At 42.3% G+C, this 26311-nt stretch overlaps 1 protein-coding gene across 1 annotated transcript in view; it reads right to left on the bottom strand.

Moving 5' to 3' along the window:
- LOC124778742 (3 beta-hydroxysteroid dehydrogenase/Delta 5-->4-isomerase type 1) overlaps positions 1-26311 on the bottom strand; it is a 129909-nt gene that overhangs the window by 90131 nt on the left and 13467 nt on the right. The window contains exon 3 of the mRNA XM_047253665.1: positions 6832-6996. Coding sequence (XP_047109621.1) covers positions 6832-6996 — 165 coding nt within the window. The remainder of the gene's footprint in view (positions 1-6831; positions 6997-26311) is intronic.

The raw sequence follows: 26311 nt of genomic DNA, 5'->3' as shown, positions 1-26311 counted from the left end.
ACCCATCTAATCTTCAGCATTCTTCTGTAGCACCACATTTAGAAAGCTTCTATTCTCTTCTTGTCCAAACTATTTATCGTCCATGTATCACTTCCATACAAGGCTACACTCCATACAAATACTTTCAGAAACGACTTCCTGACGCTTAAATCTATACTCGATGTTAACGAATTTCTCTTCTTCAGAAACGCTTTCCTTGCCATTGCCAGTCTACATTTTATATCTTATCTACTTCGATCATCATCAGTTATTTTGCTCTCCAAATAGCAAACTCCCTTACTACTTTAAGTTTCCATTTCCTAATCTAATTCCCTCAGCATCACCCGACTTAATTCGACAACATTTCATTATCCTCGTTTTTCTGTTGTTGATGTTCATCTTATACCTTCCTTTCAAGACACTGTCCATTCCGTTCAACTGCTCTTCCAAGTCCTTTGCTGTCTCTGACAATTAAAATGTCATCGGCGAACCTCAAAGTTTTTATTTTTTCTCCATGGATTTTAATACCTACTCCGAATTTTTCTTTTGTTTCCTTTACTGCTTGCTCAATATACAGATTGAATAACATCGGCGAGAGGCTACAACCCTGTCTCACTCCCTTCCTAACCACTGTTTCCCTTTCATGCCCTTCGACTCTTATAACTGCCATCTGGTTTCTGTACAAATTGTAAATAGCCTTTCGCTCCTTGTATTTTAACCCTGCCACCTTCAGAATTTGAAAGAGAGTATTCCAATCAACATTGTCGAAAGCTTTTTCTAAGTCTACAAATGTTAGAAACGTAGGTTTGCCTTTCCTTAATCTTTCTTCTAACATAAGTCGTAGGGTCAGTATTGCCTCGCGTGTTCCAGTATTTCTACGGAATCCAAACTGATTCGTCTGTAAAGAATTCGTGTTAGTATTTTGCAGCTGTGACTTATTAAACTGATTGTTCGGTAATTTTCAAATCTGTCAACACCTGCTTTCTTTGGGATTGGAATTATTATATTCTTCTTGAAGTCTGAGGGTATTTCGCCTGCCTCATACATCTTCCTCACCAGATGGTAGAGCTTTGTCAGGTCTGGCTCTCCCAAGGCCGTCAGTAGTTCTAATGGAATGTTGTCTACTCCCGGGGGTTTGTTTCGACTCAGGTCTTTCAGTGCTCTGTCAAACTCTTCACGCAGTATCGTATCTCCCATTTCATATTCGTCTAAATTCTCTTCCATTTCCATAATATTGTCCTCAAGTACATCGGCCTTGTATAGACCCTCTATATACTCCTTCCACCTTTCCGCTTTCCCTTCTTTGCTTAAAACTGGGTTTGAATCATTATGTGTAATAATTGTATCTGGTGAAATGGGCTATGACTGAAAGCAATTAAAATAACGAAAAAACTTTCGAAATGATAACGATCAAAACCTGTTCACCTCAATTACGAGAGCTATTTCTCTTTCCAAGGGCCAATCAGACTCGAAATTAAAACCACAGTAAAAATCCGATGAAGCTTTGCGAAGATGGACTGCGCAGCTTCTCTTGCATGCCAGTGAGTCGCGTCACGTCAACTTATAAATTCTGAGCACACAGTGAGCACGTAAACACGCCTAGAAAATGTGTGAATCCTTAAGGGACCAAACTGCTGAGGTCATTCATCCCTAGACTTACACACTACTTAAAATAAGCTAACACTAAGAACAACATTCATATCCATATCCTAGGGAGGATTCGAACCTCCGGCAGGCGGGACCGACACGCCTAGAAATTTAGTCTCCCGCCAAGTGTGAACTGCCTGCCGTCATTCGATTTATTCACGCTGGGGGGTGCAACGCAGTAGGAATTCATCGACGCTGACGAATGAGTAATGTGTACGGTGAAACTTTCATGAGTGACAGCAAAGTGCGGCAGTGGCGCAGGAACTTTGAAGCAGCGCGTACAGACGTTCATGATGCCAGCGGTCAGGGAAGAAAGCGAGTATCAAGCGATTATCTTATTCAGCGAGTGGATCAGACGACTCTATAAAATCGTCGGTTAGCAGTTTCTGTGTTGTGTGATTTGCATCCGTAAATTTCAAGATCAGCTCTCTATGCCATCGAGAGTGAGAGACTGTAGTACCGCAAACCCTGTGCGAGGTGGCTTCCCAAGAAACTGTCCAAACAATCACAAAGCACAGCAGATGGAAATGGATGCCGCCTCAAAGTATCATTATGAAATAGAATGTTTTTAAAAAGTGTCGCAGGAGACGAGATAAGGTCTATTTAGAAAATGAAGAAAGAAAAGAGCATTCCAAGCAGTGGATGCATTCTCACTCCCCCAGTAAACCAAAGAAGTGTAGGCGAATCTTTAAGAGAAAGTGTAACGCTACTGTGTCCTGGGACCGAAAAGTAGTTTTCATGGTGGAATTCATGGAAAGTCGTACGACTGTCACTGCAGCCTCATATAGAATGACTCTTCAACGTCTACGAATGGCAGTTCAGAACAAGCGAAGAAGAATGTAGTCATCAGGCCTTCTTCATGACAAAGCTCTGCCATACGCAGCAGCTGCAACAAAGACGCTCCTGCAGTGTTCTCAATGGGATGTGTTTGATAACCACCATGCAGCGCGGACCTGGCTCCCTCTGATTTTCACCCCTTTGCTCACATGAAACACTGCCTAAGAGGATAGCGTTTTGGCACAGACAACAAGCTGCAGGCCAGCGTAGGGAATTAGCGGAAAGCACAGGCGGCTGCCTTTTATGACGAGGATATTGAAAAGTTGGTTCCACGCACGCTAAGACAATTGTCTCAGTCAGAGAAGCGGCTATATAGAGAAGTACATGGAAAGTGTAGCTCTCTGTTGCAAATAAAACATTTTTGATTTGCGCTATGGTTTCCATTTCACGACCGATCGGGCCCATAAAAAAATAGCCGTCATATACAGCGTTATTCATATGTACTTCCGAGGTTTAGGGAGGCGACAGCTCAGCATAATTCAATACGTATAGAAACCAGACACACATCAGTGCATAGAGAAACGCTCAAGTCTTAGACTCACTTTACAGGTGCTCTATACAGACACTGTCTGTGACACAGCAGATGTCAGTCATTGACGTTGCTTACATGAACTGCCTGCGAAGGCGCAACCGCGTTGGAAATGTCCTGCTATCTGCAGGCGTGAACTACATTGCCTGACAAAAAAGTAAAACAACCAGAAGGTGAGGAGGATACGGAATCGCGCTTCATTAATTTAGAGGGTACGTGATGTTATTTCTGTGATTGCAAACTCGCCTCCATTTTACAAACATGTTGGTAGTAAGGGCTCACTTACAAGTGTGATGTTGCATTTCCCTGGTCGGGATGCGTTCTCTGATTTGGTTGGGAAGGGTGTCAAAAAGCCGTTGTATCCCCTCCTGAGCCAAGTTGATCGAACAGCTATTGTAAAAGGTCTTTGATATACTGTACAATATCATTGGGACGGAGTTTATCACCGAGCTACTCCATCACAAGTTCCATCAGGGACCGACCTAGGGATCTCGCCGGCGATATGAGTGCGCACTTCGCCAACAGTAGTGTGGTTACGTGTTGGCGCGAGTACGCGAGCAACACAGATTAGCAAAGTTATTTATTACTGATTGTGCATGAAAAATAATTTTGTATCTTATGTTGGTTAGGCTGTGAGTGGCTTAAGGACCGTTGACCCTGCTATTGTGGTTTTATTATTTTACTCAACGCGAGTGTGTGAATTATATAACTGGCATTCCTTGCGAAATTTTCTACTACGTCTGTTAACATCTGCCTAAGTCTGAAAATCCGCGCCACTTGTGGTAGCGACCCATTTCAGCCAACACTACCTGATCAAGAACCGACACCTTCTCTATCAGTGAGACAAACTACTCGGAGCGAAAACACCAGTTCATTACAATTTCCACTATTTTTCAATCTTTTCAGATGCATTAAGATCCACCTGCTATCCCCACACGAACTGTAGTCTCAGAATAAATTAAGTCAGTACCGTGGACAGAGTAGTACATTTTTAGTGGGAAGGGAGGGGAGGGGGGAGTGAGGGAGGGTTTCGTAATTACATTGAAGCGTCATACCTGCAGTTGTTGCATTTTACACACATCAAAAAAAAAGTTTTGCATCACCTCGGATCTGATAGTTCCGCAACCAATACAGAAAATTGGAATACAGATCAACATAAACATCATTTCTGCCCTTTTTATTGCTCATGAAGACCACACATGGCATGTTGTACCACCATACAGCGAGACCTTCGGAGGTCGTGGTCCAGACTGCTGTACACACCGCTACCTCTAATACCCAGTAGCACGTACTCTTGCATTGATGCATGCCTGTATTCGTCGTGGCATCTATCCACAAGTTCATCAAGGCACTGTTGGACCAGATTGTCCCACTCCTCAACGGCGATTCGACGTAGATCCCTCAGAGTGATTGGTGGGTCACATTGTCTATAAACTGATTTTTTTCAATCTATCCCAGGCATGCTCAATAGATTTCATGTCTAGAGAACATGCTGGCCACTCTAGTCGAGCGATGTCGTTATACTGAAGGAAGTCATTCAGAAGATGTGCACGATGGCGGCGCGAATTGTCGTCCATGAAGACGAATGCCTCACCGATATGGTTGCTCTATCAGTCGCAGAATGGCATTTACGTATCGTACAGCCGTTACGGCGCCTTCCATGACCACCAGCGGCGAACGTCCGCCCAACATAACGCCACCCCGAAACATCGGGGAACTGCCACCTTGCTGCACTCGCTGGACGGTGTGTCTAAGGCGTTCACCTGACCGAGTTGACTCCAAACCACGTCTCCGACGATTGTCTGGTTGAAGGCATATGCAACACTCAGCAGTGAAGAGAACGTGGAGCCAATCCTGAGCGGTCCATTCGGCATGTTGATGGGACCGTGCTGCATGGTGTCGTGGTTGCAAAGATAGACCTCGCCATTGACGTCGGGAGTGAAGTTGCGTATCATGCAGCGTATTGCGCACAGTTTGAGTCGTAACACGATGTCCTGGGGTTGCACGAAAAGCATTATTCAACATTGTGGCGTTGCTGTAAGGGTTGCTCCGAGCCATAATCCGGAGGTAGCGGTCATCCGCCCTAGTAGTAGCCCTTGGGCGACCTGAGCGAGGCGTGTCATCGACAATTCCTGTCTCTCTGATTCTTCTCCATGTCCCAACAACATCACTTTGGTACACTCCGATACGCCTGGACACTTTCCTTGTTGAGAGCCCTTCCTGACACAAAGTAACAATGCGGACGCGATCGAACCGCGGTATTGACGGTCTAGGCATGGTTGAACTACAGACAACACGAGCTAAGTACCTCCTTCCTGGTGGAATGACTGGGACTGATCGGCTGTCGGACCCCTCCGTCTAATAGGTGCTGCTCATGCAAGGTTGTTTACATCTTTTGGTGGAGTTAGTGATATCTCTGAACAGTCAAAGGGACTGTGTCTGTGATACAGTATCCACAGTCAACGTCTATCTTCAGGAGTTCTGGAAAGTGGGGTGATGGAAAATTTTTCTTTGAAGTGTGTACTTTGTTTATGCATGGTTGCACTATTTCGGATTTTCAAGTACCGTCCGTTGGCTGTTTAGCCATGAAAAATCTGTGATGACAGGAATTTTGATTACCAGCAGGTAGCTAATGGTAATGAAGAAAGACCTATGGCTGAAATTATGCGGTATTTCATTGATAAACTAAAATTCAACAGCTGAAGAAAGGAAGATTAGCGTTCAACGTAATGTCTACACCGAAGTCATTACAGGACAAGCTCGGAGTGTGTCAAGGATGTCCGCCTGTGTAGCTGAGTGGTACCGTGTTTGCCTACCACGCAGCAGGCCCGGGTTCGGTTCCCGGGTTGGAGATTTACTCCACTCGTGGACTGGGTGTTGTGTTGTCCTCATCATCATTTCGTCCTTATCACCGCCAAGCAAGTTGCAAAATGTGGCGTCGCCTGGATTAAGACTTGCAACTCGGGGCCGAACCTCCCCCACTAAAACACTAATACGACCTATTCTTGAGTACTGCTCGAGCGTTTGGGATCCCTATCAGGTCGGATTGAGGGAGAACATAGAAGCAATTCAGAGGCGGGCTGCTAGATTTGCTACTGGTAGGTTTGATCATCACGCGTGTGTTGCTTCAGGAACTCGGGTGGGAGTCTCTAGATGAAAGGAGGCGTTCTTTTCGTGAGTCGGTACTGAGGAAATTTAGAGAACCAGCATTTGAGGCTGACTGCAGTACAATTTTACTGCCACCAACTTACATTTCGCGGAAAGACCACAAAGATAAGACAAGAGAGATTAGGGCTCGTACAGAGGCATATAAGCAGTCATTTTTCCCTCGTTCTGTTTGGGAGTGGAACAGGGAGAGAAGATGCTAGTTGTTGTACGAGGTACCCTCCGCCACGCACCGTATGATGGATTGCGGAGTATGCATGTAGATGTAGATGTAGATGTAGATGTAGAATTGGGTCTGCGGCCAACAGTGCCACACGATCATATTATTTCCTGTTTTGCGTTTCAGGGGTGGGGAAGATAACCGGCCGTGCGGTTTTAGAGGAACCATCCCTGCATTTGCCGGCAGTGATTTAGGACTATCATGGGAAACCTAAATCTGGATGGCCAGATGCGGATTTGAGCCATCGTCCTCCCGGATGCGACTCCACTGTGCTAACCACTGCGCCACCTCGATCCACTGTCGAAAGTGGCGTGTAGTCATTTAAGAAATTCACGGAAACTGTGGACCCGGTTTGAAAGAACAACATTGAAGAAAAAATTTGGTTGATATCAGCGCCATCTGTATGGACAATCTGAGAAATTCCCTCTTTCCCTCGTACGAGTTACGGACGTACCTTTGACATTGTGCTGGTGCAGCGCGTCGTAGTCGGGAGGGAAGCTGTAGTCGACGAGTGCTGCGCAGTGGAAGACGACGCCAGCGCCGCGGAAGGCCAGCCGGCACGCCTCGGCGTCACGCACGTCCGCCACGAAGCTGCACACCGCCACACGCTGGTCGCACTCTGTAACGGACCACACGCTACTTGACAAACGGTGCTACAGCCTGGTTTCACACCGTCAGTGTTACCAGGTTTAACGCCACTGCACTCAAACTATGGACAGCGTAATTCACGTACATAGAACACTGCGAAATGCAAAACTGGGGATTGTACTACAGTTAATTTACTAGGCACGGCTGAGTAAAGTTGAGACACCGCCCACGGCTAATGCAAGAGGTCGTGGTCACTTCGGGCTGTCCAGGCGACCTGCTGGTGCAACAAGTATTGCCACGACCAAAGAAATAAACTGAAGAGCCATAGAAATTGATACAGCTGCCTAATGTCGTGTAGGGTCCCCGCGAGCAAGCGAAAGTGCCGTAACATGACGTGGCATAGACTTGACTAATGTCTGAAATAGTGCTCAAGGGAACTAACACCATGAATCCTGCAGGGCTCTCCATAGATCCGCACGAGTACGAAGGGTGGAGATCTCTTAAGAACGGGACGTTGCAAGGCATCCCTGGAAATGCCCAAGTCCGTCAGAATGCACTATGGACATGAATGGGTGTAGGTGATCAGACAGGTTGCTTACGTACGTGTCACCTGTCAGAATCGTATCAAGAGGTATCAGGGGTCCCATATCAATCCAACTCACACGCCCCAAACGATTACAGAGCCTCCATCAGCTTCAACAGTCCGCTGCTGACATGCAGGGTCCATGGATTCATGACGTTGTCTCCATACCCGTACACTTCCATACGCTCGATACAAATTGAAACGAGACTCGTCCGACCACGCAACATGTTTCCAGTCATCAACAGTGCAATGTCGGTGTTGACGGGCCCAGGCGGTGCGTAAAGCTTTGTGTCGTGCAGTCATCAAGGGTACACGAGTGGGCCTTCGGGGCCGAAAAACCCATATAGACGTTTCGTTGAAGGGGTCACATACTGACACTTGTTGATGCCCCAGCACTGAGATCCGCAGCAATTTGCGGAAGGGTTCCACTTCTGTCAGGCTAAATGATTTCTTCAGTCGTTGTTGGTTCCGTTCTTAAAGGATCTTTTTCCCGACCGCGGCGATGTCGGAGATTTGATGTTTTACCGGACTCCTGATATCACGATACACTCGTGAAATGGTAGTACTGGAAAATCTCCACTTCATCGCTGCCTCGGAGATGGTGTGTCCCATCGCTCGTGCGTCGACTATAACACCATGTTCAAACTCACTTAATTATTGATAACCTGTCATTGTAGCAGCAGTAACTGATCTAACTGCGCCAGACGCTTGTTGTCTTATTTAGACGTTGCCGACCTCAGCGTCGTATTCTGCCTTTTCACATATCTTTGTATTTGAATACGCATTCTTTGGCGCTTCAGTGTATCTTGATGTATTCAGAATGTTGGAACATAGATCGAGTATTGTCACTGAGTTTGATCACCTAATGGTTTGCGTTGAATTTGTAGGGGAATGTCATTAGCCTACTCTAATGAAGCTGTTGTTAATAAATTACTTCACTTGTAAGTAACATAATTTGTGCGAAACTAAATCAATGGAAGACAGAGGGAAACAGATCAGATAAATGTACACGAAGTTGATATTGTTTAAAGGACACTGATACGCTTTTCTTGTAAATTGGCCTACTTACTGTGGAAATATAGTCTCACCTACATTTTAAAGTCGAATAACCGCAGGTCTAGGTATCAAATTACTATTTATTATTAATCTTTTCAATAATTCTACATCATTAACGTATTTTTTCGGTTCTCTTTATTCTCATTAGCTTTACAACAAAAATATTAGATTGTCGGTAGAGATCTGTTTTTCACTCCAGTGCACAACGTACAAAAATATGATTCAGTTTTATTTTATCGATTATCAAATAATTTTGATAGCCTGCGCAAGTAAAAACAATTGTTTCACTCGTTAAACAATAATACTTGCTGTTGTACAACGACAGCAGGAGGGTGACATCAGATTTGTTGTGTCCTGTAGCATGTCGAATCTTGTAGAGCTTACGCAAGTGCGTGCATATTCACATACATGAATTGAACTTACGAGATCCGGTATTTTGCTCTTTTCCCAGAAACCAATATCCTAACGTAATATGACATAAAACCTGGCAGCTTCGGCTTACATTAGAACTGTTCAAAGAAACTGAAAAACATTATAACGCTAGAACAAATACATAAATAAATAAAACTTGCCTACACATCTGAAACTCTCCACAACAGCAACGATAGTTAAATCTTCGAACCACATTTTTAAATGTTTGTTTAATCAACTAATGTTTGTTTTCCCTATAAACACCAACGATCTGTTAAACGTACCTCAGATAAATATGTAAAACATTCAGTTACTAATAGTTACCCGTCTTGAGTTTACTGCAATTTAATTAAAGAGAATTACACCAGACGCGTTTCGCTTTTATTTATAAAGCAACCTCTTTGGCTATTCTGAAAATTGGATACCTTTTGTAGAATAACTAAATTGCAGTAAGCTCAAGACCAATAACTGATTTTAACAGCTGCTGCGGAAGATGGCCATGAAAACAAATGTATTGTGTAAGACAGTATGTCCAAGCGTAAACGTAAAATTACATTAGTCAGAAGTAGAGTTACCCCGGTATAATTACAAAAACAAGCTTGTTTGCATTATAATAAAGTCACCAAAATAAAGCAGCAGTTCACACGTCACAAATATTACATTTAAGATAACATGGTAGCCAACAATCGCACTACATAGTGGAAATCATTTTCCGAAATTCGTCGTATCTGTGGTAGCAAGAAATGCTATTGTATAACAGAAACAAACATATAATACTGTACTAACAAATTCACACAATATAATGAAATAATAAGCAACCAGATGCATATAAGAAATTTAATTTCTTGACCAGCTCCATCTTGAAGGGATAAATTTGATCATGTTGCCATTGAATCCTTTTTCTAATAAAAGGTGATACCTTTATTTGTAGAGCTTAAATCTACTGCACTAATCTGCCATATTAGAATCTAGAGATTAATGGTAATTCTGAATAACTATGTTCTGCAGGTAGGTTATTTTGTAGTCATTCACTTAGTGACCTTCTTCAGAAGGTTATGCCTGTCGCACATACGACAGGCATAACCTCCTGAAGAAGGGCACTAAGTTCCCGAAAGCAGTCAAGAAATTAAATTTCTTGTATGCAACTGGTTGCTGATTATTTCGTTGTATAATATTACATTTGCTGAAGATGGACAAAATACTAAAATCACTCAACCTGACGTTGCAAAATATGTTGGCTAAATTTCAGATTGGTTTCACGTAAGATGGTACTTTGGCTAGTCTATTGTTTACATAGATCGCTGGTCACCATGGCATCGAGGCAGTTACCAAATTCTACAGCCAATCAGAGGAAGCAGAGGTGTAACAGTAATGAGACAGCAGAAAGACAGAGCAGCTGCGTCATGGGTAACCTGACTGGTTCACACCAGAGCCGTGGCTCTGTCGTTGCTTATGTGACAGGAAAGGATGCTTTAGAAATACGGGAAGCAGCCAAGTTCGCGTAAATACATACTGTTCATTTCTAGACAGGGGCGTTGAAGTGTAGCGGCCACCAACACCGAGCGGCGGTAGGGGGGATTTACGACTGCCTACAAATCTACGAGTCTATGAACCTACATGGATCAACAAGTCAGCATATTGGACTGCTGTTCGCGCTGAGTCCAGTACGCTGACCTAACGCTCTCCATCCGGATGGCCACCTGCACGCCTACCTCAGCTACTGTCGGCCATCTATCCTGGTAATCTACAGTTCGAGCCCGGGTCGTGAGGCTGCTCATCCACTCATCTGCCGTCGCCTGTGCAGGCAGACCCTTTGCTGTTGGCCTCCACTTACATGGGCAGACTCTGCTGCTAAGGGCCGTTTCATCGATGTTGGGCCCACGACGTGGTTCTGCATGCTTTGGCCCACGCCGTTCTGACCGGCCGGGCTGCCTCTGTCCTGTGTGGCTTCTGTTGTAAACTAGTGCCTGCTGCTAGAGTTAGCGACCTTGTCGAGTCGCTGCCGTCATCATTTCAGCGACCGTGCGACGATGCAAACTTCCGGGTCGCCTCTTCGCAGGCTGCCTACAGCTTATGTCCTCGGGGCGTTGGCTTTTGCTACCATTGTCACGCTCCTGTATTTTGCTGAACAATAAATGAATGTTTTACCAATGTTTTCATCGCGACATATCAGATGACTACCAGACATCCACTCACTGCATCCCTGCTACCCCACCCATCGTGGTGAACCACTGGCTTTCTGACCTCTGCCAAAGTGACTGGCAACAAATCACAAAGGGAGTCCCACAGGGTTCAATTTTGGGTCGTCTGCTATTCCTTATACAGGTGAATAATTTTCCACTCAACGTTCAACAAGCAGAGTTGGTACATAAATACAGGTATCTGGAATAGATTTTCATGCGATTTTACAAAACTACGTATGAGAAGTTAAAAACTCGTGGTAAATTTTAGCCTATTCATCGAAGCTGAAAGTTTACCTGGGCGCGAGTTGTAAGTTGCCAGTGTGGCGACCCTATGGTGCAGCTTGGTCGCTAGCTCACTCCTTCATAACCCGGTGTGCGTCGAGTCCAATGGCGATAATACAGCAACAAATGACGTTTTGAGTTCTCCATCTAGTTACAACTGTGCGGTGTCGCTTTCAATCTCACAATGCACCGTTGGCCTCCAAGATCACCAGTTCTCGCAGTAGGTGGTCTTTTTCCTTTTAAACTGGGGGCTGGGACCGGAGTAGGGGGAAGGGGAGGGGTGTTGGGATTTGTGAAAGTATGCGCCTACACGTCCCTCCTTCCAAAAACTTTGGTTGAACTGCGACGCAGCAACGACGTCGAAAGTTCCATGTGCCTTTACACGAATGATGCCGTTGTATACAGAAAAGTCATATTTGTAGAAAATTCCACCGAAATGCAGGAAGACTTGCACATGATCGTCGTTTGGTGTAGTGAGTGCCAATTTTCCCTCAACACAAATAAATGTAACGTTTGGTGTATACATGATTACCCGACTGCAGAACGATAGCTGCCAGAATGATATTCATTGGATCAATCCTCAGGAAATGCAGTCTATCAACAAATGACACTCCTTCGACCAATAACTGGATATTGTTTGCCAGTCTGGGATCCTCCCAGACAGGACTGATAGAGGAAATAGAGACGATCCAAAGAAGAGCAGTACATATCGTTACATATTCATTTAGCAAGCGCAAAAGCGTCATAGAGATGCTCAGTCAACTATAGTGGCAGTCGCTGCAACACAGATGTCCTTCATCACTGAAAGGTCTATCGTTAAAATTCCCAGAACGTCTAAGTTTGTGTATTAGTGCTAGGAATAAGCATTTTTCTATTTTTACTTTTATTTAAGAAATGCTTGGTACTGTAGGTACTGGTAACAATGAGTTAACTCTTCATCATGAATTGTCAGGAAATCTGAGTACCAACATGTTCAGATACGTTAATCTACTCCGCGAATTTATGAACACTGGAGGCAATCGACATGAAATATTCGGCCAAACACAGCAACAAATCTATATCTGAGGGAGATGCTCTTCGTCTGCTAAAAGTTAGAACATGGACAAGACGGATATGGACAATTTAGAACTGAGCGTTTCGTAAATAATACTTCAAAACTTTGCTGACGGTACCACAAAGGTAAAACTCCCAAATATGAAGAGGAAAACATTAGTTCCAATTTTGAAATTAAAAAGAACAGTAGCTTCCCAAAAAATTGTTAAAGCAAGAGAAGACGCTGTGAAAGATATTTTGAGATATCATCTGTTGCCCACTACAATGTTGTTTGATAGTAGTGCCTACGCAACTAAACCTGTTAAGCATGTGCTATTGACTGAACCACAAATGAATTGACTGAACCACAAATGAAACTGAAAGAAACTCGACCAGACCAGTGTGATGTTATGGATGCCACTGTCATAGTTGATTTTATGTCATAAATTTGACAACTCAGAACTCAGGATGCGCTAACGTTCAAAAATATATTTGATCAATTGTGGATTAATACAAGTAACATAAAAGAGAACTATACGAGTAGACTTTGTGTTTGACAGCTACACTGAGCAGTCACTTAATGAAGATGAAAGAGAAAGACGGAGAAATGCTGATGCAACCGAACTGATAAAAATCAAAGAGGAGACTCTTATTCCTGAACGGATGGTCAGATTCTGGTTTTCAGGACAAAAGAGACGCACCAACTGGCTCCTGCTATCAGTTTCGTTGAAACGGCGAAAACGACATGACTCCACTTCAGTGCTAACAAGGGAACCTCCCCATCGCACCCCCCTCAGATTTAGTTATAAGTTGGCACAGTGGATAGGCCTTGAAAAACTGAACACAGGTCAATCGAGAAAACAGGAAGAAGTTGTGTGGAACTATGAAAAAAATAAGCAAAATATACAAACTGAGTAGTCCATGCGCAAGATAAGCAACATCAAGGTTAATGTGAACTCAGGAGTGCCGTGGTCCCGTGGTTAGCGTGAGCAGCTGCGGAACGAAATGTCCTTGCTTCAAGTCTTCCCTCGAGTGTAAAGTTTAATTTTTTATATAATCAACTTCGTTCTCCAAAATTCCAGGACATGTTCAGATTTGCTTGGACATATGCAGGATTTGACGGTCTACACACGGAAAAATTTGAAAACTTCAAAACATATATTTTGACAGAGCACAGGGAAAACTGTGCGACTGTGAAATTGTTGCATTCATTTGTTGCAGTTTATGTGACAAACCCTTATGTTTTCATCACTTTTTTGGGAGTGATTATCACATCCACAAGAAAACCTAAATCGGGCAAGGTAGAAGAACCTTTTTACCCATTCGCCAAGTGTACAATTTGGGTCGGTCGACAACATATTCCTGTCATGGGACGCACATGCCGTCACCAGTGTCGCATAGAATATATCAGACGTGTTTTCCTGTGGAGGAATCGGTTGACCTATGACCTTGCGATCAAATGTTTTCGGTTCCCATTGGAGAGGCACATCCTTTCGTCTACTAATTGCACGGTTTTGCGGTGGGGTCGCAAAACACAGACACTAAACTTATTGCAGTGAATAGAGACGTCAATGAATAAACGGACAGTTATAACTTTGCGAAAATAAAGAAAATAAAATTTTCACTGGACTTGAACCAAGGACCTCTCGTTCCGCAGCTGCTCAAGCTAACCACGGGACCACGGCGCTCCTGAGTTCACATTGACCTTGATGTTGCCTATCTTGCACATGGACTACTCAGTTTGTATATTTTGCTTATTTTTTTCATAGTTCCGCACAACTTCTTCCTGTTTTCTCGATTGATCTGTGTTCGCTTTTCAAGGCCTACCCACTGTGCCAACTTATAACTAAATCTGACGGGGGTGTGATGGGGAGGTTCCCTTGTAAGTGTAAACAGCTCAGGATGTAATGACTGCAGAGCTCCATTAACAGTAACCGACAAAGGAGTGCAAACTTGCTCGGCTCTTCGAACCTTCGTTGAAGAAGCAGATGGCAGAATTATAACCCACCTGTTCCATGTTGTCCAGTCAGGTATAACATGACTTACAGTGCTCTCAAATTTCACAAATGTTATTGTTCTCGTCCTTCGATTATATTTCAGCTACTCAGTAACGGATTGTAAGAATTGAGTATAAAAGTGAGGATGGATGATAAAATACGCTATGTGCCTCTACACACATTTGGGTGGCATCTGGGAGCTCCACTTGCAACACTTTAATTAGGGTCCAAATACTTGCCAGGTTTTGATGTCACAAGTAAGACAGAAACAAAACCATGTACACTAAAAGCCTCGCCAGGAACTTTAATACTTTGATTTGCAAAACGTAACACTCGTCTGAAGAAAGAATTGACAAAGCAGAGGAATACTTTATTCACGTTTTACACCCATTATCAAACTGTAAGACATTTGATGAACTTCATTACTCATTACACAAGCAGAAACAGTAATCAGAACTACAACCAACATCTTTTTCAGTAAGAAATGGACATACCTGAAGATGCTTTTTTGTTTTGCGGTAATGTTTACACCTAGCTATTTTCCTGATACAAGCAGCATCTGATAGATTACGGATGGTGCAAAGATGAAAATGGTGCCCAAAGCGTGACCTGTGCCTTAGCAAAATACCTTCAGAATTGTTAACACGTGCAGATGTACATCATGTGCTGGTAGTAAGTGTAAACGTAAGTTGCAATATTTGACAAGCACAGACTATTGCAGATACGGTGCATAATGTAAAAGATACAGTGAGACAAATATGTTAGTTTTATACACAAGTTTTCACACCACAGTTTACTTCTGTGTCTCTAAAAATGTTGTGCAAATATAATTATATTTTGTAGTGTAAATATCATTTTCGCAATAAAATACTATATTCCACTTTCATTCATATTTTTATTTAGAAATCCAATATAAGTCATTTATTTTAATAGAAAACAGCCACGCAACTTCACAAACCACCTTAATCGATTCCTTGCCCTTAAAAAACATACAGGGTGGTCCGTGGATAGTGACTGGGCCAAATATCTCACGAAATAAGCGTCAAACGAAATATACTACAAAGAACGAAACTTGTCTAACTTGAAGGGGGAAACCAGATGGCGCAATGGTTGGCTCGCTAGATGGTGCTGCCAGAGGTCCAACGGATATCAACTGCGTTTTTTTAATAGGAACACAATTTTTATTACATATCCTTGTAGTACGCAAAGAAATATGAATGTTTTAGTTGGACTACTGTTTTCGCTTTGCGATAGATGGCGCTGTAATAGTCACAAACATATGGCTCACAATTTTAGATGAACAGTTGGTAACAGGTAGGTTTTTTAAATTAAAATACAGAACGTAGGTACGTTTGAACATTTTATTTCGGTTGTTCCAATGTGATACATGTACCTTTGTGAACTTATCATTTCTAAGAACGCATGCAGTTACAGCGTAATTACCTGTAAATACCACATTAATACAATAAATGCTCAAAATGATGTCCGTCAATCTCAATGCATTTGGCAATACGTGTAATGACATTTCTCTCAACAGCGAGTAGTTCGCCTTCCGTAATGTTCGCACATGCATTGACAATGCACTGACGCATGTTGTCAGACGTTGTCAGTGGATCACGATAGCAAATATCCTTCAACTTTCCCCACAGAAAGAAATCCGTGGACGTCAGATCCGGTGAACGTACGGGCCATGGTATGGTGCTTCGACAACTAATCCACCTGTCATGAAGCGAGCTATGTGCCGGACATCCATCATGTTGGAAGTACATCGCCATTCTGCCATGCATTGAAACATCTTGTAGTAAGATCGGTAGAATATTACGTAGGAAATCAGCATCCATTGCACCATTTTGATTGCCATCGATAAAATGGGGGCCAATTATGCTTCCTCCCACAATGCCGCACCATACATTAACCCGCCAAGGTCGCTGATGCTCCACTTGTCGCAGCCATCGTGGATTTTCCGTTGCCCAATAGTGCATATTATGCCAGTTTACGTTACCGCTGTTGGTGAATGACGCTTCGTCGCTAAATAGAAAGCGTGCAAAAAATCTGCCATCGTCCCGTAATTTCTCTTGTGCCCAGTGGCAGAACTGTACACAACGTTCAAAGTCGCCGCCATGCAATTCCTGGTGCATAGAAATATGGTACGGGTGCAATCGATGCTGATGTAGTATTCTCAACACGGACGTTTTTGAGATTCCCGGATCTCGCGCAATTTGTCTGCTGCTGATGTGCGGATTAGCCGCGACAGCAGCTAAAACACGTACTTGGGCATCATCATTTGTTGCAGGTCGTGGTTGACGTTTCGCATGTGGCTGAACACTTCCTGTTTCCTTAAATAACGTAGCTATCCGGCGAACGGTCCGGCCACTTGGATGATGTCGTCCAGGATTCCGAGCGGCATACATAGCACACGCCCGTTAGGCATTTTGATCACAATAGCCAGACATCAACACGATATCGACCTTTCCCGCAATTGGTAAACGGCCATTTTAACACGGGTAACGTATCCCGAAGCAAATACCGTCCGCACTGGCGGAATGTTACGTGATACCACGTACTTATACGTTTGTGACTATTACAGCGCAATCTGTCACAAAGCGAAAAAAGTGGTGTAACTAAAACATTTATATTTCTTTACGTACTACACGAATATGTAATAAAATGGGATCTCCTATTTAAGAAAACGTAGTTGACATCCGTTTGACCTATGGCAGCGCCACCTACCGGGCCAACCATAGCGCCATCTAGTTTCCCCCTTCAAGCTAGACAAGTTTGTTCTTTGTAGTTTTTTTCGTTTGATGGTTATTTCGTGAGATATTTGGCCAGGTAACTATCAATGGACCACCCTGTATATTCAGACACTTATATAAATGGTGTGTGTGACTGTCACAGGAGCAGAAACACATACTGAAACGGTGTTGACCATTTTGGATAAAGGCGTCTAAAACATCCGGTCCATAATGTGGTCTATCCAACTTTTTCTGGCACTCCGATATGTCTAAAACACCCGGACCATAATGTGGTCTATCCAACTTTTTCTGGCTCTCCGATATGTATTTCTCTCGATTCTGTTGATTAGATAAATGAGTACTAAAATTTTTGTGAGACTCCATTACAGGGATGGGGATAGAATGCTGGTCGTTCCACGCAACTTGTGTCGTAGGATACACGGGGATGATACTTCGGGTTATCCCATATGTCTTAAAAAACTTTCCATGTAGATGAGGCACAGCTAAATCCTTCTTCGTAATTAATTTCTCAGTAAAATTTTCATTTTCGCGTTAAAAATTAGAAACTATTGCTTGGGGATTCGCGAGCGTATGCAGTTTCTCTCATTCGATTATGAGGAAACTAACTGGTAATAAAAACTGATTTTTCCGCGTCCTACAGTCTCGTATAACAGCTTGCTAATAATGTGGTTTTCTCTTTGTTATTGCCCATAGTTATTGTGACACTTCGCAAATAAGGAAACCGTCGGGCATACTTTGATAAGTTTGCAGTGGAGAATGTAGTCGCTGGTCAGTTTACATCTAGTGGGTTTTAGATAATCGATTGCTGTGTGCTAAATATAGATAATATACTGAAATTGTTTCTAACGGTGGAAGGAGACCGGTACCTCTTTCCATGCTCGATAAGATACATAAAATATATTGGAGTTTGTCTGTGACAAGATTGGCAGCCACGTGCCAGATGCGACGTTATTGCCGCCTGCTATGTCGAATGTGGAGCTGCCTTGTGTTCGTACGCAACCGATACAAGCCGAAGCTGGAAATGAAGAACTTAACTGAAATGAAAAGTCACTAGGAGTCATCAGCTGATGATGCTGTCTGGATGCTTTCTCAGTCTATGCTCCCTGATATCAGGATACTTAGTGATTGGCGTAAAAGAGTTCAGAAACCTAAATGCCTGCTTCTTCTGAACAAGTAGATGGAGGAACCCGAGAAGGCGACGTCGACAGTTTTCTTAACATCATGGGCCTCTTCCATTTCTTTAAACACATAGTCTAACGCTATTCAGAGTTAACCACCTACCGTTACACCACTGATGGTGCAACGTTGTTTCTAAATACAGGGTGACACACGGGAGACGGACGGTTTTTAATGAAATAATGCTCAGCCAACTTTAAAATTAATTCATGTTTATTTACATAAAATCAAAGCTCATTATTTGACATTTTAGTTAACAAAGATATTTGTGAAAAATAATGTCGTCAAGGTGATGTCCATCATTTCGAATGCAAGACGCAAGTCTCTTCTCAAAATCTTCCATCACAGGGACTAAAATCTCTGCAGGGATTGCAGCAATTTCTTGAACGATTGCATTCTTCAACTCGTCCAAATTTCGTGGTTTGTGGTTATAGACATAGTTCTTAAGGTACCCCCACAGAAAAAAAACACATACTGACAAGTCGGGAGACCTGGGAGGCCAAGCAACATTGCCAAACCGTAAGATAATCCGGCCAGGAAACATGCGTCTAAGAACTGTCATTGAAGTGTTTGCGGTGTGCGATGTTGCCCCATCCTGCTGGAACCAAACGCGTTTCAAAGAGACTCGTCTTAGTTCTGGTTTCAAGAATGTTCCAAGCATACGAATGTAACGAACCGAATTAACAGTCACTGTGGCCCCGTTCTCTTCAAAAAAATAAGATCGAATAATGCCAACAGAGCCAAGAGCACACCAGACTGTTACTTTTTCTGAGTGTAGAGGACGCTGGTGGATAAGGGGTGGATGCTCTGGAGCCCAGTAACGTACGTTTTGCTTATTCACGGTCCCGTTTAAATGAAAATGAACTTCATCGCTCAGCAATAAAATTTCATTTTCATTCGATCCCAAAATCACTTGCATTCTGTAAGCGAAGTCTTCTCGTACAGCAAAATCAGTTTCATTAAGCTGTTGGACAATGAGCATTTTGTAGGGATAGAATTTTAATTCTTTATGCAAAATTCGTGTAGCCGATTCACGATTGATTCGTAACTCACTAGCATGACGTCTAGCTGACCGTCCTGGGCTTCTGGCTGCCGCTTGCCTTACCCTTTCAACATTTTCTGGTGTCGTTACTCTGCGTCTCGGGCCAGGATGCTTCTTATCCAGTATGTTTCGAGTTGATCTGAAGTTTTCCACCCATCTGAGGATTCTGTTACGGCTCGGAACAGCTCCATGTCGACCGACATTAAACCGCGCACGAAACAATCATTGCGTAGCAATAATAGACTCACCACTTTACACGAAACTGTGATAGACTGACACTCGACGTTGCAAGTCCCACTGCTCCGTAGTGATTGAGTAAATGAAATAGCGTCTTGTGTGCATCAGAACTATCTCCACCACGACCACCTCCCACCACTGCGCCCTCAGTACTACGCAGTTCAAAACCGTTCGTCTCTCATGTGTCACCCTGTACTTCTCAACACGAATCATATGCTACTCTGCGAAACTGGACAGTTGTAGAAATACTATCCTACGGTTACTAATTCGTAAATTACTTACATAAACTGACGGAAAACATTCCAACACAAAAAATAATGTAAAGTAATGCAGTTTCAGGAATACATTTGTCCAGATAAGATATTTAAGTGACTAACACTGCAAGCTGACAGGATAATATAAGTGGGACATAACCTATTGCAAATGGGAAATGCTGGTACGTTAATAACCGGTGTAACAGTCAGAAATTTGAATGCTAGCAAACAAAAGCGCATGCATTGTGTTGTACAGGTGCCAGATGTTAGTTTGTGGGATGGAGTCCCACGACTGTTGCACTTTGTCGGTTAATACAGGGACGGTTAATGTAGGTTGCGGATGACGCTGGAGTTGTGCGATGATGTCCCACATGTGCTCGATTGGAGACAGATCTGGCGATCGAGCAACTTGGCGACACTCTGTAGAGCATGTTGGGTTACAACAAAGGTATGTGGGGGAGCGTCATCCAGTTGGAAAACCCCCCCTTGGAATATTGTGCTTGAGTGGCAGCACAACAGGTCGAATCAGCAGACTGAAGTACACATTAGCAGTCAAAGTGCGTGGGATAACGACGATAGCACCCCTCCTGTCGTACGAAATCGCTCCCCAGACTACAACTCCGGGTGTAGGTCCAGTGTGTCCAGCACCCAGACAAATTGGTTGCAGGCCCTCAACTGCCCTCCTAACCAACACATTGCCATCACTGGCACCGAGCCAGAAGTAGTTTTGATCGGTAAACGCAACAGACCTCCAGGTCAGTGGAATGCACGCTACAGAGTGTCTGGCTCGGAGTTGTCGCTGAAGTAAGCCATTTGTAACAGATCGTTGTGTCAATGTGGTGCCAACTGCTGCTCAGATTGCTGCTGCAAATGCAATACGATACGCCAGAGCCATACGCAGAACACGATGGTCTTCCCTTCCGTAGTGCCACGTTGTCGTCCGGAGCCCGGTCTTCTTGCGACCGTACATTTCCGGGACCACCGCAGCCAGCAATCATGTACAGTGGCTACATTCCTGCCAAGTCTTTCTGCAGTACCACAGAAGGAACGTGACCTCGTTCAAACTCAGTGAGGTGTTAATAATGGTGTCTTTGTCGCCTTAAAGGTATTCTTGACTAACATCAGCTCCCCACCTCCAAACTCGAAGGTAACTAACGCTCACAACTGGTTCAGCGTGTATTTAAAGCAAACCTGATTTGCATCCTCTTAGTGGCGCTAATAGCGCCACTTTCATGCGACTGTCCAGAAATCTGAGTAGACACCATCTTTCAGATACAGAAACACGGCTACCAACTTTCGTTTATGTCGCAAAACTCCTTCTTGGTGTCGTCATTTTTTTCCGTCAGTGTGTGTCCCACACTGAATAAAGTACCGTAACAGATCGTCTTAGAAAAAAATAAACTTTTAATGGTGGTATTTTAAACGTAATTCATACAGCTTCACCATCTTACCTTATTGTAATGAGTAGCTTAAAGCAGGAGAAATAGCAAGTCAAACTTTGTGTCCTGTAGCCCATACTAGTTGCTCTCAAAAGTGAACACTGTCTGGCCTCATTCCGTAGAACTGATGGAATTTGTTTGTGTTGAGTGACCTCACGAGAAATCACCGACATGAGGGCAGAGTGACACCTCTTCTGACTCCGAGATCTCGATCGACACTACTCTTCCACTCTCGCAGACAGACTCGTCTCACAATAATGCTTAGAATCGCGCTCGCATGTTTCGCCCTCAGATTGTTACTATCGATATCTGAGTGCTTACACAATGCAAAGAATAGTGTTAAGTTGGATATATTGTTTTATGTAGTGGAGAGCTCTGACACACTCATTACAATGTATGTGTTTGTTGGTCTCTTCACATGTTAGTGGGAGTGATTCTGGTTGGCTGGAGGTAGTATTGGAAATCTTGTCACAGGTTCAGAGCAGTTAAGGAGATCGTAGAAATAACGAGCCACTTCTTGACAATTCTCTTGGTTAGTTAGTTTTCCATCTGGTTTCCTGAAGCACAAATTTTGAGGTGTGTACCAGCAGATCTTCCTTGAGAAGGTCCTATAGAATTCTCTCGTGGTGAGGTTGCAGAAGTTTACCTCTATAGCGTCCAGTTACTCCTTCATGTACTTTCGCTTCGTTTGCTAATACATTTTGCAGCCTGTTTTCTTGATTCTGTTCTTCCCATGTATTTGCTGGTTAGTAGCGCCATCTTCAGAAGAGCTCGTGACTGCAACAGAAGCTGAAACAGAAACGTGATTCGTGCTCTCTTGTTGCTTGTGGTGTAACGAGTTGCATCGTGTATCACGTCGCATCATCTGTCACCTCAGTGGGAACACGGGTGTTGCACCGATAATCGTCACGTCGTCCAACCTTTACTGTAACGTATGGCATCCCATATCGTACCGTCTCAGTGTGAACCGCGTCTTAGTAAAAATGAAAATGCTTATAGTATCGATCTGATTGGAGTACTTTTGTTAAAGTTTGTGATATCCTGTACGCTTTTGTGTATGTTTCTGACAGGATTAAATAAATACATAAACAAATAAAATTGCTAATGGGTGGGAACATGCAGTAAGATATTTATTATTATTATTATAATCCTTTTCTCAAACGTTATGTCTGGTTAAAAATTGAAAGTGACGCGGACCTTGATCAAGCGTGACTCCCTTTTGACTGTACGGTATATGTTACACTGCATTTAGGAACTTTTGGGTAATTGAACATGTATCAATAATTACAGATTTCTGTAGTTGTATATATATGTTTGGATGTAGCTGTATTGCCTTGATGTACTGGTGGATATTGTGTGGTATGACTCCTGTAGTTGATAGTATAATTGGTATAATGTCAACTTCATCCTGATGCCATATGTCCTTGACTTCCTCAGCGAGTTGATGTATTTTTCAATTTTTTCTTCTGTTTTCTTCTGTATATTTGTTGTATTGGGTATGGATATTTCGATTAGTTGTGTTAATTTCTTCTTTTTATTGGTGAGTATGATGTCAGGTTTGTTTGTGGTGTTGTTTTATCTGTTCTAATGGTTCTGTTCCAGTATAATTTGTATTCATCATTCTCCAGTACATTTTGTGGTGCACACTTGTATGTGGGAACGTGTTGTTTTATTAGTTTATGTTGTATGGCAAGTTGTTGATGTATTATTTTTGCTACATTGCCATGTCTTCTGGGGTATTCTGTATTTGCTAGTATTGTACATCCACTTGTGATGTGATCTATTGTTTCTATCTGTTGTTTGCAAAGTCTGTTGTGGTATTGGGATCTTTAATAATATGCTTGCTATAATAGCTGGTGTTTATTGTTTGATCCTGTATTGCAATCATGAATCCTTCCGTTTCACTGTATATATTGCCTTTTCTTAGCCATGTTTTGGATGCGTCTTGATCGATGTGTGGCTGTGTTAGATGATACGGGTGCTTGACATGTAGTGTTTTCTTTTTCCAATTTACTTTCTTCATATCTTTGATGTTATGTGATCTAAAAGGTTGTAGAAGCGGTTATGAAATTGCAGTGGTGTAGCCGATGTATTTATATGAGTGATTGCTTTGTGTATTTTGCTAGTTTCTGCTCGTTCTAGAAAGAATTTTCTTAAATTGTCTACCTGTCCATAATGTAGGTTTTTTATGTCGATAAATCCCCTTCCTCCTTCCTTTCTGCTTAATGTAAATCTCTCTGTTGCTGAATGTATGTGATGTATTCTATATTTGTGGCATTGTGATCGTGAAAGTGTATTGAGTGCTTCTAGGTCTGTGTTACTCCATTTCACTACTCCAAATGAGTAGGTCAATATTGGTATAGCATAGGTATTTATAGCTTTTGTCTTGTTTCTTGCTGTCAATTCTGTTTTCAGTATTTTTGTTAGTCTTTGTCTATATTTTTCTTTTAGTTCTTCTTTAATATTTGTATATCTATTCCTATTTTTGTCTGTATCCTAGATATTTATAGGCATCTGTTTTTTCCATCGCTTCTATGCAGTCGCTGTGGTTATCCGATATGTAATCTTCTTGTTTAGTGTGTTTTCCCTTGACTATGCTATTTTTCTTACATTTGTCTGTTCCAAAAGCCATATTTATATCATTGCTGAATACTTCTGTTATCATTAGTAATTGGTTGAGTTGTTGATTTGTTGCTGCCAGTAGTTTTAGATCACCCATGTATAGCAAATGTGTGATTTTGTGTTGGTATGTTCCAGTAATATTGTATCCAGAATTTGTATTATTTAGCATGTTGGATAGTGGGTTCAGAGCAAGGCAGAACCAGAAAGGACTTAATGAGTCTCCTTGGTATATCCCATGCTTAATCTGTATTGGCTGTGATGTGATATTATTTGAGTTTGTTTGGATATTAAGTGTGGTTTTCCAATTTTTCATTACTACGTTTAGGAACTGTATCAATTTAGGATCTACTTTGTATATTTCCAATATTTGTAGTAACCATGAGTGGGGTACACTATCAAAAGCTTTTTGGTAATCAATGTATGCGTAGCTTGATATGTCACCTCTGCATCTATTATCAGTTGCTCTTTACATCCTCGTGCTCCTTTGCAACATCCTTTTTGTTCTTCATTTATAATTTTGTTCTGTGTTGTATGTGTCATTAATTTCTGTGTAATGACTGAAGTTAATATTTTGTATATTGTTGGTAGGCATGTTCTGGGGCGATATTTTGCTGGGTTTACTGTGTCTGCTTGATCTTTAGGTTTCAGATAAGTTATTCCATGTGTAAGTGTATCAGGGAATGTGTATGGGTCTGCAATGTAACTGTTAAATAATTTAGTTAGATGTGAATGTGGTGAGGTGAGCTTCTTTAGCCAGAAATTTGCTATTTTATCTTTTCCAGGGGCTTTCCAATTGTGCATAGAATTAATTGCTTGGGTGACTTCATGTTGCAAAATTATCACTTCAGCCATTTGTGGTATCATCTTGTATGTGTCTGTTTCTGCTTGTATCCACCGTGCATGCCTGTTATGTTGTACCAGGTTTGACCATATGTTGCTCCAGAAGTGTTCCATGTCTGTTATGTTTGGTGGGTTGTCTATTTTAATGTGTGTGTTGTCTATTGTCTGATAAAATTTCTTTTGGTTTGTGTTGAATGTTTGGTTTGGTTTCCTTCTATTTTCACTTTTTTTGTATCCTCTAAGTCGTTTGGCCAATGCTTGTAATTTCTGCTTCTTTTCATCTAACTGCTCTATCGCTTCTTGTTGTGAGATTTTACCTAACCTTTTTCGTTTTTTGTCCGATATTTCATTTCTTATAAATTGTGTTAGCTGTCCGATGTCTTTTCTTAGTTTTTCTATTCTGAGCTGTAGCCTGTGTTGCCATGCTGGTTTTGTGGGTTTCTTCTGTATGTTGGTTTGTTCTGATCTCTGCCTAGTGTGTATATTTAGTGTAGTGAGTGCTCCTACATAAACCAGCAGTTTTAACTCTTCCATAGTTGTATTTTCATTTATTTTGTTGTGTATGATTGTGTTGATAGTTGTTATTGTTGTTTCGACTTGTGGGTTATTTGGTGGTCTATGCAAGAATGGTCTAATGCCTGTATTTGTGTCTTTGTGTTCTATATATGTCAGCTGAAATTTTTCTTCTATATCTAACATGTGTGTCACTTCGTGTTCTATTTGTGCTTGTTCTGGTGGCTGTCTTAAGATTTCGTTTTCCTCTGATTGTTTAATTGATGCGTGTTGTCCTTTGTTTGTTTGCTCTGGGATGTTTGAGTCCATTACTGTATTTTCTTTTTCTTCTGATTGCACATTATTTTGTTCCAGTATGTGTTGTACTTTGATGTTTTCTAATTCTGACTGGGATATCCTGTTATTTTTTATTATTACACGGATCTGATCAGCTAGTCGTTGTTCTGTTAAAAATTTTAATTCTGGGTATCTGGTAATAAATGTTGTGTATACTTGTGATCTGTATCCAGTTGTGTTGGTTCCTAAGTTTGTTGCTTGGTAATAACAGAACATGAGGTGTCGGTTAACTTCATCTGACCATCTCATCCACTTTGTTTTCCTTCTAGGGTGGTTGCAGGAAGCATATCCTGCAAAACACCTCTATTTGGATTTAAATCATTTTCCGTGTGGCTAGCAGTGTCGTTACCATTGTGGACGGGCATAGGGTTCAAGCGTCGTCCCCGACCATGACAGCGCTTGTCCGAGGCTTCATTAGTTCTGTCCTGAACCAACTAATCACACTAAAAGGGGGGTTTGCCCTATTAGTGGTTTGTTCTTTTCGTCGCCTTTTACGACTGGCAGAACATACCGAAGGGATAAACAAATAAAATTGTTAATGGGTGGGAACATGCAGTAAGATATTATTATTATTATTATTACTATTA

The sequence above is a fragment of the Schistocerca piceifrons genome, chromosome 1, assembly GCF_021461385.2.
Source record: "Schistocerca piceifrons isolate TAMUIC-IGC-003096 chromosome 1, iqSchPice1.1, whole genome shotgun sequence".
Lineage (NCBI taxonomy): Eukaryota > Metazoa > Arthropoda > Insecta > Orthoptera > Acrididae > Schistocerca > Schistocerca piceifrons.
Note: the sequence above shows the minus strand (reverse complement) of the source record. Positions and strands in the feature narration are given on the sequence as shown.